This window comes from Mustela nivalis, assembly GCF_964662115.1.
Source record: "Mustela nivalis genome assembly, chromosome: 16".
Taxonomy (NCBI): domain Eukaryota; kingdom Metazoa; phylum Chordata; class Mammalia; order Carnivora; family Mustelidae; genus Mustela; species Mustela nivalis.
Window position 1 is genome coordinate 29,320,898 of NC_139035.1, and position 15,640 is coordinate 29,336,537.

Below are 15,640 nucleotides of genomic sequence, written 5' to 3' on the forward strand. Positions count from 1 at the left end.
TCTGGCCATCAAAGACCCTCCCTGGGGGTCAAGCCTCTCAGGGGGTGGAGAGCCGGTGGTCTGGCTGCTCCCAGCCCTGGAGGCCCGTTGGCGGCTACCTGCTGCGGGCTCGGCCACACTCACCGGTCGTGCTTGTTGGCCATGAAGCCCTGGCCCAGGTTCTCCTTGTAGAAGCGCTGGGAGGAGGCAATGGTGCCCGTTGTCCAGTAGAGCATGACATTGGTCAGCAGGTCGTCCAGGGAGAACTTCCTGCAGAAGCAGCCCCGGAGGCCCCTCAGAGCCTGGCACGGCCTTCAGGCTGTGAGCCCTGGGGACCCCCAGCCACCCGGCCTCCTGCTCAGATGCCCAGGCAAGTGCATATTATCCCTGAGGCCAGGCAGACTGGGACCTCCCCGCCCGGCACGGGAACCCACCCAGGCTGTGGGGCTCCACTCGTGCGGAGGAAAGAGCCATCTGGTTCTTACTGTGGGGGCACAGGGAAACCTGAAACCCCACATGCCACCTGGGCTCTGTCCTGCTCTTACTGGGTCCCCTCATGCTACCCTGTGTCCAGAGACCCCAGGAGCCCTCCATGGCCTCCCCTGTCCAGGTGCTGGTGCCCACCACCTCTGCCCCCCAATGCCCTCCCCCTACTCATCTTCCGCCCCTCTCAGCCCTCAGCCTTCCCTCCCAGAAGAGCCCCCCAATGCGCCCAGATCCACTAGCTTCACACCTTGCCCCCCGCCCCACTGCCATGATACCCCTTCAATGCCATCAGTCCTGTGCATTCTGGCACCCAGACCCACCTGATGGTCCATAAACCCCAGAGGATACCAGCTCTGTGGAGCAGCTCCCCTCCTGCCTTCCCTGCTCGATTCCAGATCTGGGGGCTTCGGAGAGCTGCGCCTCCCATGCTCATCCCTTCACTGGCCTCCTCCAGGGACACTCCCCCTCCCCTGCCTGGGGTCCATACCACCCAGGCCTACCTTCCTGTCTCCCCTCTGCCCCCCTCTCTGCATCCCTGCAACTGCCAACCCACACTCGCCAACCCTTGTCCAGGTAGGGGCTTCCACCAGACTCTGCCCCACCCCCCGTTTGCTTGCCCAGCCTGCTCATTCCCCCCAGAGCACAGAGAAAGTAATTTCCTCCCCTCGACCCCTCCCTGGGGCTCCAGATTGCCCATTTCAGTCCCTAACCAAGCAGGCATCTCCCACTCAGCAAGTCCACACCGGAAGCAGCCTGCATTTCGAGCCCTTGGTGGACACGCACGCTCACAGATGCAAGTGCTCCCACACGTGCACGCTCACGTGTGTCTGTATCCAAATCCATGTGCACACTTCTACCATCCAAATGGGCACAGACACTCCGAGGCTCCCCTCCTCATTCCCTAGTTCCTGCTTGATGAAGGGCATCCCTGCAGCCTGGTGGGGAGCTAGAAACTGCTCCCTCTGCTGCTGCCTCCCCCCACTCCTGCTGAGCCCTGGCTATCCCCACTCCCCCACCCCTCCCCATCCCCACTGAGCCCTGGCTGTCCCTGCTCCCCCTGACCATCCCCCCACTGAGCCCTGGCTGTCCTGCCATTCCTTGCCAAGGACATGCTGGTAGAACCCCTCTGCCGCCAGGCCCTGCCCAGCGTGGGGCAGGGAATGGATCCCACCCTGAGGGTTGGGCTCATGGTGTGGCCCCCGCATTCCTGCCCCCATCCGCGGCAAAGTCAGTCTTTCCAAGAGCACCTCGCGTTTCTCTCCCTCCCACCTTCGCTCTGCTCTTCTCTCTGCCTAAACTCTCCTCCATCCTTTTCACCGGCAAACTCCCACTCACCCTGCAAGGTCCCGATCAAATAGATTCTCCCTGTCATTTCCCGACTCCCTCCCTGCCCCAGAGAGGGAGCCGATCCTCCTTTCTCAGGACTCTAAACAGCCAGGGCTCATTCGTCCAGTGCATGTTTGTGGAGCTCAAGCTTCCTTCTAGGTGCTGGGGTTAGAGCACTGCCTCAGCATGGTCCCCGTGTCCCAGGTGGGAGCCAGCCCCAGCTCACCCCACTCCCACCCCAGCACTGTGTCTGGTGCTCTGTGTGCCCCCAAAGCAAAGAAGACAGGGATGGGTGCTGGAGAAGCTGAGTCAGGGCTGACCTTGATGGAGCCCGAGTCAGGCCAGAGGCGTGGAAGTCACGTACTCCTAGGCTCCCTGCAGTCGCCTCCAGGCCTGGCTTCCCCAGGCACATAGTCAGGTGGCCATGCTGGGCTCTTGTAGGCTCTGGCGGGAAGGGGTCCCTGGCTGCTCCCACCTCTTGGCAATAAAGGGGGCTTGATGCCCTCTGGACCCGCTGATCCCAGGAGGGGACTGTTTAGCAAAAGGACCATAGACATACTCCAGCCCTGTATCCTGTTCCTGACCGCTCTACTATGAGGCTTGGAGAGAGTCACTAGGCCTCTCTGTGCCTCTGCTCCCTCATCCAGAGGAACTGGGGCCGTATTCACCAGGGCGAGGGTCCGAGGGGCACCCACACGTAGGTAGGACATGCTGGCTGCCAGCTAGACGGCAGGGTCTCACCTCTCCAGGCCTCCATCCTCCAGGTCTCGAAACTCCGGGTTGGTCCAGGTAGAAAACTTCTCCAGGATATAGGCAGCCAGGCCCACGGGGGAGTCGTTCAGAGCGCAGCCTGGGGTGGGGAGAAGCAAGGGAGGGACTGACCCGGGCCTGGGACCAGCTAACAGTCAGGGCCCTGTGTCGGGGTATAGCGCTGCCCTTGCTCCTGGGGCGCTCATGCACCCCCTATCTACTCGACCCTTGGCCTTGGAACACTCATCTGAGAAAAAGGGAGAAAAAAATGCTGTCCCCACTGCTCCTGGGTCTCTCCATGGCATGGGTGGCTTCCCATGTTTGGGGAGACCCAGATGGAGTTTTGGGGTGCCTGGCTGGCTTGGTCCAAAGAGCATGCGACTCTTGATCTGAGGGTCGTGAGTTTCAGCCCCACGTTGAGTACAGAGATTACTTAAATAAATAAAAAAAACTAAAAAAAAAAAAAAAAGGTGGGGTTTTTTAGTTTATATGCTCTGATTCTTAAAAAATAAGAAACAGCCTCAAAGTCCAAATTGGGGGAACAGTTCCAAATGCATCCTGACCCCCTCCAACCCCCAGAGTCCTGGGGCTGCCGGGCCACAAGTCTCCCTGCTCAACTTAGCCTCAGGGTGCAGGGCTCAGGGGTCCAGACCCCAGGGCCCACCGAGTCTGCTCCAGCAGGTATCTGCCTCGCCTGACCTCTGCCCAGCACTGCAGCCCGAGAACGAGCTCGGATCCCGCCCAGGAGATTCTGCCCATCCCGAGCAGTGTCATGGGGTTGGGTGAGGCCCCCTGGCCGGAAGCACGCACTCACCCACGGTGTCGGGCTTGGTACACTGGATATGCATGTAACCGCTCTCCCTCAGCAAGCTGTAGAAAACCTTCTCCCTGAAGGGGAACAGCAGCTCCATATCCCTCTGCGTGTAGCCGAAAAGCCGCGGGAAACGCCGTCCCAGAAGAAGGGTCAGGATGCCAGGATTTACAATGAAAGCCATGTTCAAGTGCAGGCCTTTCACGTGGCTGAGGGCAGAGAGAAGGTCTGGGTGAGGCTGATGCAGGGCTGGGGGAGGGGAGATGAGCCCTCTGGCTGTAGTGCCAGCCCTCCTGGAACCTGCCCCTCTGGGGTGGCCCCATGATGGGGAGAAAAAGACAGAGTTTCTAGAATGTTCTGGTCTCCTCCGGGGCTTGGTCCTCCAGAAAGCTCCACTGCCTGACTTTCCCTTCCTCTACCTGCCCCCTCTGCCGGGGCACCTGGCTCAGAGTCCCCAACCCCTTGTGACTCCCAGGACAGAATCCACCTCAAGGTGCCCCAGGCCCAGCAGAGTGACGGGGGCCTCACTCCCCTGTCCCAGGCCCACAGACACTATGCTGGGCTGAGCCCCAGTGAGCACGCACCAAGGCTCAGAAGGGGTGCCCACGTGGACCCCCTGCCCGGATGGCAACCTCCCCCACATGACGGGGATCCTCACCTGGGCACCATCTGGGCTATGTTGGTGCAGATCAGGGACCCCCAGTCCCCGCCCTGAATGTAGAATTCCCGGAAGCCCAGCCGCAGCATCAGCTTGTAAAAGATCCTGGCCGTGGCCACGGAGTTCAAGCCTGGTTTGGAGGGATAGAACAGAGTCACGGAGGGCCACTCCCTGGGCTCCCAGGAAATTCCTCATCTCCCCCACAGCCCTTGCCCCAGGCTGGGGTAACAGCAGCTCAAGAAGAGGAGAAAGCGGCCTGGCCACTGGTGTGTGCCCGGCCTCTGGTGGGAGAGAGGATCAGCGAGTGGACGGCCACACAGCAAGGGGCGGTGGGCTCAGGCTGGCACCGCGAGGTTCTGGGGGCCTGTGCTGTGCGAGGGCCGGCCTGGATGAGCAAGAAGCACAAAGGTGACCCTGAACCAGTGTGGGGGGCCCCTGAGAGCCCAGGAGTGCAGGCCCCGAGGCCAGTGCTGGCCCCTGAGGACAAGCTGCTCTGCCCATCCTCCACCCCCCCGCCCCCCCAGGAGAACCCGAGAAGGAGCGCTAGCCATCTGGGCCCTACCCCCAGGCTCCAAAGGGAGCTGCCCCTGCTGGCTCCCTGCCTGTGGGAAGACCTGACCCTCAGAGGCCCCAGTAGCACTCCGTACCCTTTTTGGAGGATGCCTCCGAGAAGCCGTAGCCAGGAATGGAAGGGCAGATGACTTCAAACACATGCTCCTCGCTCAGGCCGTGGCTCCTGGGGTCAGTCAGGAGTGGGATGATCTTATAAAACTCGTAGAAGGAGCCGGGCCAGCCATGCACCATCAGCAAGGGCTTTGGGGTGCAGCCAGATGGCGGTTGGGGGGGCTTCACGTGGATGAAGTGGATGTCCAGCCCTGGGGGACAGAGCACAGTCAGCCCACGGGGATGGGCGAGGCTGCAGCCATGGCTCCCCCTTTGTGCACAGTACCCCCCTTCCCAGAGCTCGGGCAGCCTCCACGGTACTGAGCACAGCGGCCACCCATGCTGGCGGTGTGTCTACTGGGTGCTCCAGCCACAGGGGTGCCCTGCAAGGTACAGACTGGGACCATGGCCCTTACACATGGGAGCATGAGCCCTGCCTGGGGCTGGCCGGCCATGCGCTTGCCAAGGCTGCCTAATATTGTGAAGACTGGGGGAGGGGCGCCTGGCCGGCTCAGTTGGTAGAGCGGTTGCCTCTCCTGATCTCAGGGTTGTAAGTTCGAGCTCCGTGTTGGGTGTGAAGATCGCTTAAATAGAAAATCTTGGGGAAAAAAAAAAGATTGAGGGGCACGTGGGTGGCTCCATCGTTAAGCGTCTGCCTTCAGCTCAGGTTATGATCTCAGGGTCCTGGGATCAAGCCCCGCATCTGGCTCCTTGCTCTGTGGGGAGCCTGCTTCTCCCTCTGCCTGCCTCTCCCCCTGCTTGTGCTCTCTCTCTCTCTGTTTCTCTGACAAATAAATAAAATCTTAAAAAGAGATTGGGAGAAAAAAACCCTGTCTATCCAGCACTAGAGGCTGAAAGAGATTATAGGTTTACACTGGAATATGATAAGTTTAAGATGACAGTGTAAATACGTTTTTATTTAACATGTAAAACAGCTCACTGCCAATTGGTAAAAGCAAATCACCAAGTCAAATATCTCATTTGAGCAGTCACGTGTGTTGTGTATACGTAGACTGTGTGTATATGAACTCACATGTATATACATTTTAAAGTCTGGAAGGACAGACCACAAACACCTAAAAAGTAGCTTCCTCTGAGCAATGGAGAGTGCGGGCGAGCACGAGAGGGGGGTGGTAGGGGCAGAGAGAGAACCAGACTCCTCACTGAGCAGGGAACCTGACAGGGGGGCTTGATCCCAGGACCCCAAGATCATGACCTGAGCCAAGGCAGCTGCTTAACGACTGACCCACCCAGGTGTCCCCAATTATTTTCTTTTTTGTGTGTTTTCTGAACTTCCTAATACTTCTAAAAGGGATATAAATTCAGAGCATAGCTTCTTTTAAGTGGAGACATTTTTTTAAGGTTGAGTGGCGTGCTGGGCATTACGAACATATCCAGGCCGAGGGTGTGTGAATGGGTTCCAGTCCCCCCCGGAGTCCCTCCGAGGGCAGTCCCTTCCCAGGCAAGTGACCTGGAGAGTGCCTGGGCGTTAAAGGCAAACACAGCCTGCGCTGCTGTCCCCTGTGGGGCCCCGCACCATGACCAGCTCTCCACAACCAGCTCTCGTTCTGGGCCACTGCTAATTCATTACATAAACAGTACATGTTTATCGTAAGAAATGGAAAATCCATATAAATCAAAAGGGGGAAAACCACACATAATACAACTAACTGAAGAGAACATTATGTTGTCTTTCCAAATTTTTAAAAGTAAATTTGTTATTTTGGAACAGTTTTTTTTTTTTTAAGGGTGGGGCTCAAACTCATGACCCCAAGGTCAAGATTAGTGTGTTCGGGCTGCCTGGGTGGCTCAGTCTGTTAAGTGTCCGACTCTTGGTTTCAGCTCAGGTCTTGATCTCAGGATGGAGCCTACTTAAAAAAAAAAAAGAAGTTTCAGGCTCCATGGAGACAGCCAGGCACCCTTATGGAACAATTTCACATTTATAGAAAAACAGTGAGGCCGTACAGGAAGTTCCCACGAACCCACACCCAGTTTCCTGGTCATTAACAGCTTACATTAGTCTGGTACATTTGTTACAAGGAACGAACCAGTACTAATACGTTCGTAACTTCACTAAAATCCATCATTTATTCAGATTTCCTTAGTTTTAGAAACATTTTTATTTTTAAAATTTTCTGGCAGGAAGAACATTTAATCCCTTCTCACAAACTGGTTCGCATGCCATCCGGCACCGCCAACTGCAAGCACGATGCATGATGCGCCCGCGGGTGTCTAGAACTTACTCTGGCATAACTGAGACTCTAAGCCCATTACCAAGAGTCTCCCCGCCTCCCCGCCTCCCGGCCCCGCCATCCGCTTCTCTGCCTCTAAGAGCGTCACAGCTGGGGATTCCCCCCATCCGTGGGATCGTGCAGTATGTGTCCTCGTAGGACTGAATTATATCACTCAACAGAATGTACTCAAGGTTCACCCATGTGGTCATCTAGGGCAGGGCTTCCTTCTTTTCTAAAGACTGAATAATACTGACACAGACAATGGACTATGGCTCTGATGTCCTGAGTTTTTACCTAACGGCCTTTTCCTGTTCCAGGATGCCATCCAGGACCCCATGTTATGGTCTGCTGTCATGTCTCCTTAGACTCTCTGGACTGTAGCAGTTCAGAGTTTTTTTTTCAAGATTTATTTATCTGAGAGAGAGAGAGAGCCATGAGCGAGCAGAGGGCGGGGCTGAGGGAGAGAGAATCCCCAGCGGGCTCCCGGCGGAGTGTGGAGCCTGACTTGGGGCTTGATCTCGCGACCCTGAGAAATCACGACCTGAACGGAAACCAAGAGTCGAACGCTCAACTGAGAGTACCACCCAGGCGGCCCCAGCTCAGATTTTTTAAAGAAATACAGATCATAACTTTCTCTGAGCAAAACCAGAACCCTACGTACACTCCGCTTCCGAGCCTTTTTATTGGTGTCCCTCCAGGTTGCCCGCTCTAGCGTTTATTCTGGAAGGTAACTGCTCCTCCTCTGGAACACACTGCACCATGCGTGAGGGTGTCTACCTCGTCTGCGTGCACAGCTGGGCGGCCCCACGCATCCACACGTGTGCTGGTGTGCACGGGTGGTCGCTGGAGGCGTGCACGTGAGCCCGCGTGTGAGGGGAGCAAAAGCTGTCCGGGGTGGGAAGCGGGGAAGGAGAAGGGGCGAGACCGAGGCTGTGTCCTTGTATACTGTTCAAATTTTAAATATTTGAATTTTAGGGCGCCTGGGTGGCTCAGTCGTTAGGCGTCTGCCTTTGGCGCAGTTCATGATCCTGGGGTCCTGGGGTCGGGCCCTGCATCGGGCTCCCTGCTTGGTGGGAGGCCTGCTTCTCCCTCTCCCTCTCCCCCTGCTTGTGTTCCCTCTCTTGCTGAGTCTCCCTCTGTCAATAATAAATAAAATCTTTTAAAATAAACAAACAAATAAATAAATTAACACACACATATATATGTGTATATATATGTATATACATTTGAATTTTAAAAATAAAGAAAAATTTTCAAAACTCATACTTCCTAATTTGCCCTACAGGGGGCTTTCCTTGGCGGAGGAAGCAAGCCCCCTGCTCCCCAGGTGTCCCCACTTGTCTGTGGTGCTGTGGGCTGCTCCAGGCCCAGGAGGTGGGCTCCTGCTGGGTAGCAAAGGGGACATGAGTGGAGGGGGTCAGGGACCAGGACCCGAGCCGGGACAGGGGCTGGAGACGAAGGGTAAAGTGCCGAGCTAGTTGGGGCCCTGAACCTCGGCCCCCCAGGGACTCAGCAATGCTGTCTTCTCTGGGGTAGGGGGGACAGGGTGGGCTGCCCTGAGTCCTCTGGAGACCCCACCTGCTCACCCCCAGACTCTGAGGCTAGAGACTAATTTCCGGAGGGAGACCCAGGCCTCCTCACAGGACAGGGAAGCAAATGCAGAGCCTGGAACACAGGTTAGGGGCAGAGAGGACCCGAGAGGGGTCAGCTTGCGGGATGAATGAGGATGGCAGCAGCCAGAGGGAGGAGGGAGGTGGGAGGAGGGAGCCTTTCTCGGACCACGCAGGCTGGGGACCCAGGGAAAGAGAAGCACAAAGGCTGGCTGGGCCGGGGTCAGGCCGTCAGCCAGGAGACGTGGCTGACCCGCACACGGGTTCAGTCACAGTGGGCTGCGGCCCAGGATGACTCGATGCCTGAAGTTAGTCCCTGTGGAGCTTGCACTGCTCTGTGCCATGATGTCTGGGGGGCAAGACTTTCTCCAGCCTGCAGCTGCCAGGAACGGAGCAGCCCTTTAGTGCCACTTGCCTCTGGGTTTTTGAACATGCTGTTCCCTCCTCCTGGACCACATTCCCCACATAAGTGGCAAATTCCTATTCATCCTTTCAGTCTCAGCTTACATGCTGCCACCTCCTCCAGGAAGCCTTCTGTCACACTTCCAGGCGGTATGTTGGGCTCATGAAGCTCCCAGAGCCTCCTCCCTCACAGAAACCCTCACCCCTGAGTAAAGGCAGGGAGCCCGTTCCCTGGCCGTGGGGCCCCAGGCCCAGCAGAATGCCTGGGTCCAGGAGATGCCTGCCTGTCAGCACCGGCTATAGGACTGGGGAAGAGCTGGGGCTGCACAGCTGGCGATCCCAGTCACCGTGAGGAAGCCAGGCCCTCTGGCGCAGCCCTGCTAAAGGCAACCTTTGGAAATCACATACAAGGACCTGTATATACTTCAGCGTGGAGGAAATGGCTTAGGTCCTCTTGTGAGGCTCGTGATGAAGACATCAGTGTCCCCTAAGGGGCACAGCAATAACCAATTTATATTTAAAATTAGTCCTCACCTTACTAAAGTTACAAAATAAAGTTATGAGACCTAGCTCTCTATTAAGCCTTTGAGTTCAACTCACAAATATTGTTTTCTCCATACTGTTGACATTTTATTATTATTTTTAAAGATTTTATTCTTAAGTCATCTCTACACTCAGTGTGGGGCTCAAACCCACAACCCCATGATCAAGAGTCACACACTTCACCGACCAAGCCAGCCAGGGGCCCCAACATTTCTGTTTGATTCTAAATCTTCCTAGGGTTAAGACGTGCTTTTCCAACAGACAAACAGACCAGTGGAACAGAACTGAGAGCCTGTTAATAAACCTAGGGATGTACAGTCAACTAATCTTTGACAAGGATGCTGAATAGGAGAGAAGATGGTCTCTTGATCAGCGGTGCCGGGATAACTGGATATTCACATGCGAAACAATGGAGCTGGACCCCTACCTCACACCACTCACAAAAGTTAACCCAACATGGATCAAATACTTAAAGGGAAGACCTGAAACCACGGAATTCCTAGAAGGAAACAGACACAAAGCTCCCCCGACGTGGGTCCTAGTGATGGTTCCTTGGATGTGACACCTAAAGTTCAAGCAACTGAAGCAAAAAATAAACATGTGGGACAACATCAAGCTCAAAAGTTTCTGCAGAGCAAAGAAAACCATCCACAGTGTGAAAAGACAACCTGTGGAATGGGACAAAATACCTGCAAAATGTGTGTTTGATAACGGGTTAATCTCCAAAATACAGAGAGAATTCATACAGCTCAGTAGCAGAAAAACCACCCAATTAAAACATGGGCAAAGGACCTGAACAGACGCTTCTCCAAAGAAGACACCCAGACGGCCAACAGACACATGAGAAGATGCTCAGGGAAATGCCAATCAAAACCACAACGAGATGTTACTTCCCACCTGTCAGAATGGACACGATCAAAAGACACAGATGAGAGAAACCTAGTGTTGGCGAGGATGCGGGGGAAAAGGAACCCTCGTGCTCTGCTGCTGGGATTGTAAATGGGTGCAGCCATTTACAGGGTGGAGGGTCCTCAAAAAATGAAACTCACAACGACCATATGGCCCAGCAATCCCGTTCTGGGGAAAATGAAAACATTAATTCAAAGAGATATCCGCTCCCCAAGTTCACTGCAGCATTATTTATAGTAGCGAAGTCATGTCTACGGATGGAGGGATGGATAGAGACATCGTGGTGCACGTGTGCACGATGGAATATCATTCAGCCATGAAAACCGAGGAAACCCTACCACCCGTGACAAGATGATGCCTTCATCTCGCTAAGTGAGATAAGCCAGATGGAGAAAGGCAAACATTGCAGGATCTCACTGATACGTAGGATCTCAAACAAAACAACAAACAAACTCAGGAAAAAAGATCAAACGTGTGGTTATAGGGAGGGGGGGAGGGGGGGTGGTCAGAGGGTTCAAACCCCACATGTAAGGGAAGGAAGCACCGGGGGTGGGGGGTGTCTCGTAGCCGACCCTGCTGTGGGACTTGGAGGGATGGCAAAATCCTGAGTTCTCGCCACATGGAGACAAGGGCTTTGTGTCTTTGTGTCGTATCTGTAGGAGCAACTGGATGCTAGCGGAGCCTCCTGTGCTGATCACTTCACTGCAGACGTCAGCGAAACCATCACGCTGCACACCTCAACCTCGCACCGTGATGGGTCTCAACGATTTCTCCATCAAAGTGGGGAAAAAACCTTTTTCACTGAGGCAACAGTTCCCTCAGCCCAAGTGATCTTGAGGTGACCTTGGAAAGACTATCTGAGAGGCACCTTCCCTCCAGGAAAAGCTGTGGGACAACCTGCCACCCAGGAGGGACGCAAGGCGGAGGGCTGGAGACAGAAAGGGCAGTCTTCCACGGGACCTCGCCTGCTGGGCCGAGCACTCTGAGCGGACACAGTAGCCCGGACTCCGAGGCCTCAAGACGGGCTGAGCTGCCCGCGGCCATGGCAGGCCCAGACCTCTGCTCCCTCCTCTCCACAGCTGTTCTATCCAGATTCTGTGTTACTTTGGCTTTGAAATGACTCATGTGTTTTCCTGTCTTCCTCGCACGCCCACTAGATTGGTGGGGATTCGGCATCTTTGTGCCCAGCAGAAAGGTGACCCTACAAATCCACTGGAGGACTGGTATTTGGCTTCTAAGTGGGGTCCGCATCACGTCCTGCACCGACAAAGGCCGCTCCCACAACAGACCGCCCTCCCCAGCGGCTGGTGTGCAAACGTACCTTCAATCCTAGTCTTGAAGTGGGGGTACCTGTTGAGAATATCCACCTGCTTCCTCCAGTCAAAGTCATTCCGCCAGTAGGAAAGGACTTTCTTCAAGTACGTGGAGTTGAAGCCAAAATGGAAACGCGCGTCCTCCAAAGGTGGGGTCAAACGGACCCTGTCAATCCTCCGGTGTAAGTCCTGGAGCAAACACAGGAGCCGGGGAGAGACAGGGGTTGGGGGCAGAGCACAAAGCAGGTTTGTTTCCAGAAGACAGAGTGCAGCCGGCCGCCACAAGATAGCGTGAGCGGTCGAGGCCAAGCGGCCTCCCATCCCGCTGGAGGACGGGAGGTCATCGGTCTGCAGATGTACGTCCCGGCCAGTCAGGTTGACCCCAGGAGAAATCTCCTTGTTTCCCACAACAGTGGCTGTTCCTAAAGCCTATGTCATTCACGTGTTAAACAATTAATATATTAGGGAGAGAGAGAGAGCGCCTCAGTTGATAAGGGGGTGAGGGGCAGAGGGAGAGAGAAACTCCAGACTCCCTGCTGAACGCGGAGCCGGGCGCAGGGCTCGATCCCAGGACCCCCAGATCGTGACTTGAGCTGAAACCAAGAGTCGGCCACTGAGCCGACTGAGCCCCCACAAGGCGCCCCTATGTTCTTCACCTTTGACTTCAGTATTTTTTTTTTTTTTTTTTTACTTCACTCTTCCTTATTTTTAACCATACGAACGATACCCATCTTTCATTTATCTAGGCTTACGCAGGGACCAGCAAACCTTTTTTGGTCAGAGGCCAGCCAGTAACTATTTTAGGCTTTTTTTTTTTAAGGTTTTTTTTTTTTTTTTTTTAAGATTTTATTTATTTATTTGTCATAGAGAAAGAAGCAAGAGCAAGCACAGGCAGACAGAGTGGCAGGCAGAGGTAGAAGGAGAAGCAGGCTCCCTGCCAAGCAAGGAGCCCGATATGGGACTCAATCCCAGGACGCTGGGATCATGACCTGAGCTGAAGGCAGCCGCTTAACAAACTGAGCCACCCAGGCGTCCCTATTTTAGGCTTTTGAAGCTGCCTCTGGTCCACTCTGTCCTTGCAGTATGGAAGCAGGCAAGTCGCGGACGAGCGGACACGGCCGTGTTTCGGTAAAACTTTATTTACAGACATGGAATCCCTCATGCCATGTGATTTCCACATGTCTCGAGACAGTGTTCTTTTCTGGGTGGTTTTTCAGCCATTTGGAGACACATAAAAGCTATCCGGATCAGCAGGCGGCAGGACTGAGTTGTCCCACGGCTGCGGTCTGCAGACTCGGAGACTCAGCACTGGGAAACGCTGTAACTCCGCTGGGATCAAGGCACAGACCAGGAAGCCTGCTGGGCCAGCATCGGGCTAGGACATTGTCCGCCTCGGCTCAGGGGGCCTCCCAACCGTTACCTTCTCGGTCAGTGTCCCGAGCTCTCCAGCACCCAGGTTTCAGATGTCTTAGCTCTGGGTCTGAGAACCCATGAGAGGAGTGACCCTCGGGGCCCTGCCTCTGTCCTGAACAGCAAGGCATTGGCGGTCCCCCCCAAGGAGCCTCAGCCTGCTTTCTCTTGGGTGTAGCCCAGTTTCTGCTTTTCACTGAAATCTTACTTTTTATTGGCACTTCATACGGCATGTACCCTTAGTAAACCCTCAGTTCCTTTCCCTGTGTGCCCACTTCTTCTCTAGATTATGGGACTGGGAGTGAATGGCGAGCAGGACTTCTCCCTTCTCCGGAAGCCCAGCACCATACCTGCATACAGCAGGTGCTCCAATATGCACAGAATGAAAGCAAGAATGGGCAGGATCGCCCTGGGTCCCACTCACTCTCCTGGGCCAGCAGCCCACCCCACCTGGCACCCCAGACTCCAGCGTGTGGGAGAGGGGTGCACACTCTGGGGTTGGACGGACCTGAGCCCAAATCCTGCTTATCATCTCGGTCACCTGGAGCCCGTTGCTTTGTCCAAGCTCCAATTCCCTATGTGTCCATAGAGGGGACAACAGTCTTCAGCCTACAGGGTCACTGCGGGGACTGCACATGACCACGAGCCTCTGCCCCCCAAGCAGGCATATAATAAATGCTGACCCTGACAGCATCTGACATCAGCGCAGCCTTGCTTCTTCTCACTCAGGATCTCTGCCCGAGCCCCGGTGAGAACCTGCTGGCCTTCTCCTGTCAGCTCACTCCCAGGGCTTCCCTCGGTGCAAAGGAGGAGGAAGCAGCTGCTTTCCCTTTCCTTGGATGCACATGCCGGGAACAGTTGTCACCACCCCCTCACCTGGGCGTGGCTGGAACTTGGGCAGAGGATGGAGGTCCTGCCGGAGGAGGAAGGAGTAGAGGGGACGGGTGAGCACAGGGGGCAGGCTGGACATGTCTCTCTGGGCACCTGCCCAGTGGGGGGAAAGTGGCGGGAAACCTGCTCCCTGGCCCGTCCCCGCCGCGGGGGAGCCCCAGCAGGGGCCTCGCTGTCCTCCCCCCTGCTCAGCCCCGCCTGCAGAAGCTGCCTTACCTGGATCTCCTCCTCGGAGGTCTCTACCTTGAAAGGGCGGATGCTGCTATCCTCCGCGGCTGCGGGCCTTGCCCCGGGCCCCCACCACCCATCTTCAAGAGGCAACGTTTCCTCCTTGTCCCTGGAGACAAACCAGTAGATGACAAAGCCCAGCACGGAGGTGAGGAGAATCTCCAGCCACATGATTCCTGCAAGAGCCAGGAGTGTCCGTCAGCCGCCTCGACCCCTGGCCACGCCTCGACCCCCTGCTGGAGACCCTGAGTCCCCACCTGGTCTCCCACTGCACCCTAGACATCGGGTACTTTTTTTTAAGGTAAGCACCACACCCAGCACGGAGCCCAGTGTGGGGCTCGAACTCACGACCCTGAGCTCAAGCTCTGAGCTGAGATGGAGTCAGACCCTCACCAATCCCCCAGATGCCCCAGACCTCATGTACTTCTGACCTAAAAAAAAAAAAGAATATAAGCACAGGGAAGTACTGAACACCAAGAAAAAAAAAAAAAAGACAAGCCTCATCTGTAAGCTCATCTACTGAGCTATGAAATTCATTCTTAGAATTGGAAAAATATTGATGCAGGGCGGCTTCTCCACAGCCCCCAGGTGTGGGGGCTGCCCTTCCGTGGCCTCATGGTTCTCTGCTTCTCCAATGGGCCTTCGGCTCGGGAAGCTTCTCTCCACCCTAGTGAGTGCTCCCCTCCCCGCTGCCCCACGCAGTGCTGGGCTCCGGAGGCTCCACCCCTTGCGGTCTCCGGTCCCCATGGGTGCAGGGACCAGCATGGGGGCTTGGTGGGATGGGGGAGTGTTATGAGGCCATACATCTCAGCTGTAATTTTAAAACCTCTTTAGAAGATAGGATTCATGGGGTGCTGGGGTGGCTCAGTGGCTTGGGCCTCTGCCTTCGACTCGGGTCATGATCTCAGGGTCCTGGGATGGAGCCTTGCATTGGGCTCTCTGCTCAGCAGGGGGCCTGCTTCCCGCCCCATCCCCTGGCCTGCCTCTCTGCCTACTTGTGATCTCTGTTGGGCAAATAAATAAAATTAAAAAAAGAGAAGAAGATAGCATTCACAAGCTGTACAATTCGCCCATCTCAAGTGTAGGATCTGGTGATTTCTAGTTGGCCAGAGCCACAATTTTAGAGCATTTCCATCAGCCCTAGGCAACCACAATTCCGCTTTCTGTCTCTATAGATCTGCCTGTTCTTAGGACAACCTGAGAAGCTGTCCAAGTCCTCTTTGCTGAAGGACCTGCTGGGGTCAGGCCGAGGCCCTGGGGTTGGCTCCCACCCCACTGAACTGGGCCACCGAGGGCTTATCCTTGAAATCCTGGTCCACGGGCATCCAGAAATCGCTCAGCCTTCCTGCCCTTCCCTCAGCACTGCAGAGATCAAATGCCCTTTGCTGTCCCCATCCTACTGACGCAGGGGACAGGTGTGTGCCCCT

General features: G+C 55.4%; 1 protein-coding gene across 4 annotated transcripts in view; it reads right to left on the bottom strand.

Annotated features, from left to right (window-relative positions):
* EPHX1 (epoxide hydrolase 1) overlaps positions 1 to 15,640 on the bottom strand; it is a 34,278-nt gene that overhangs the window by 619 nt on the left and 18,019 nt on the right. For all 4 annotated transcript variants that reach the window (XM_082704484.1, XM_082704485.1, XM_082704486.1 and 1 more), the window contains exons 2-8: positions 14,202 to 14,389; positions 11,693 to 11,873; positions 4,658 to 4,885; positions 4,011 to 4,140; positions 3,356 to 3,561; positions 2,533 to 2,641; positions 124 to 249 (exon numbers count right to left, since the gene is read on the bottom strand). In XM_082704484.1, coding sequence (XP_082560610.1) covers positions 124 to 249; positions 2,533 to 2,641; positions 3,356 to 3,561; positions 4,011 to 4,140; positions 4,658 to 4,885; positions 11,693 to 11,873; positions 14,202 to 14,384 — 1,163 coding nt within the window. In that variant the 5' untranslated portion in view covers positions 14,385 to 14,389. The remainder of the gene's footprint in view (positions 1 to 123; positions 250 to 2,532; positions 2,642 to 3,355; positions 3,562 to 4,010; positions 4,141 to 4,657; positions 4,886 to 11,692; positions 11,874 to 14,201; positions 14,390 to 15,640) is intronic.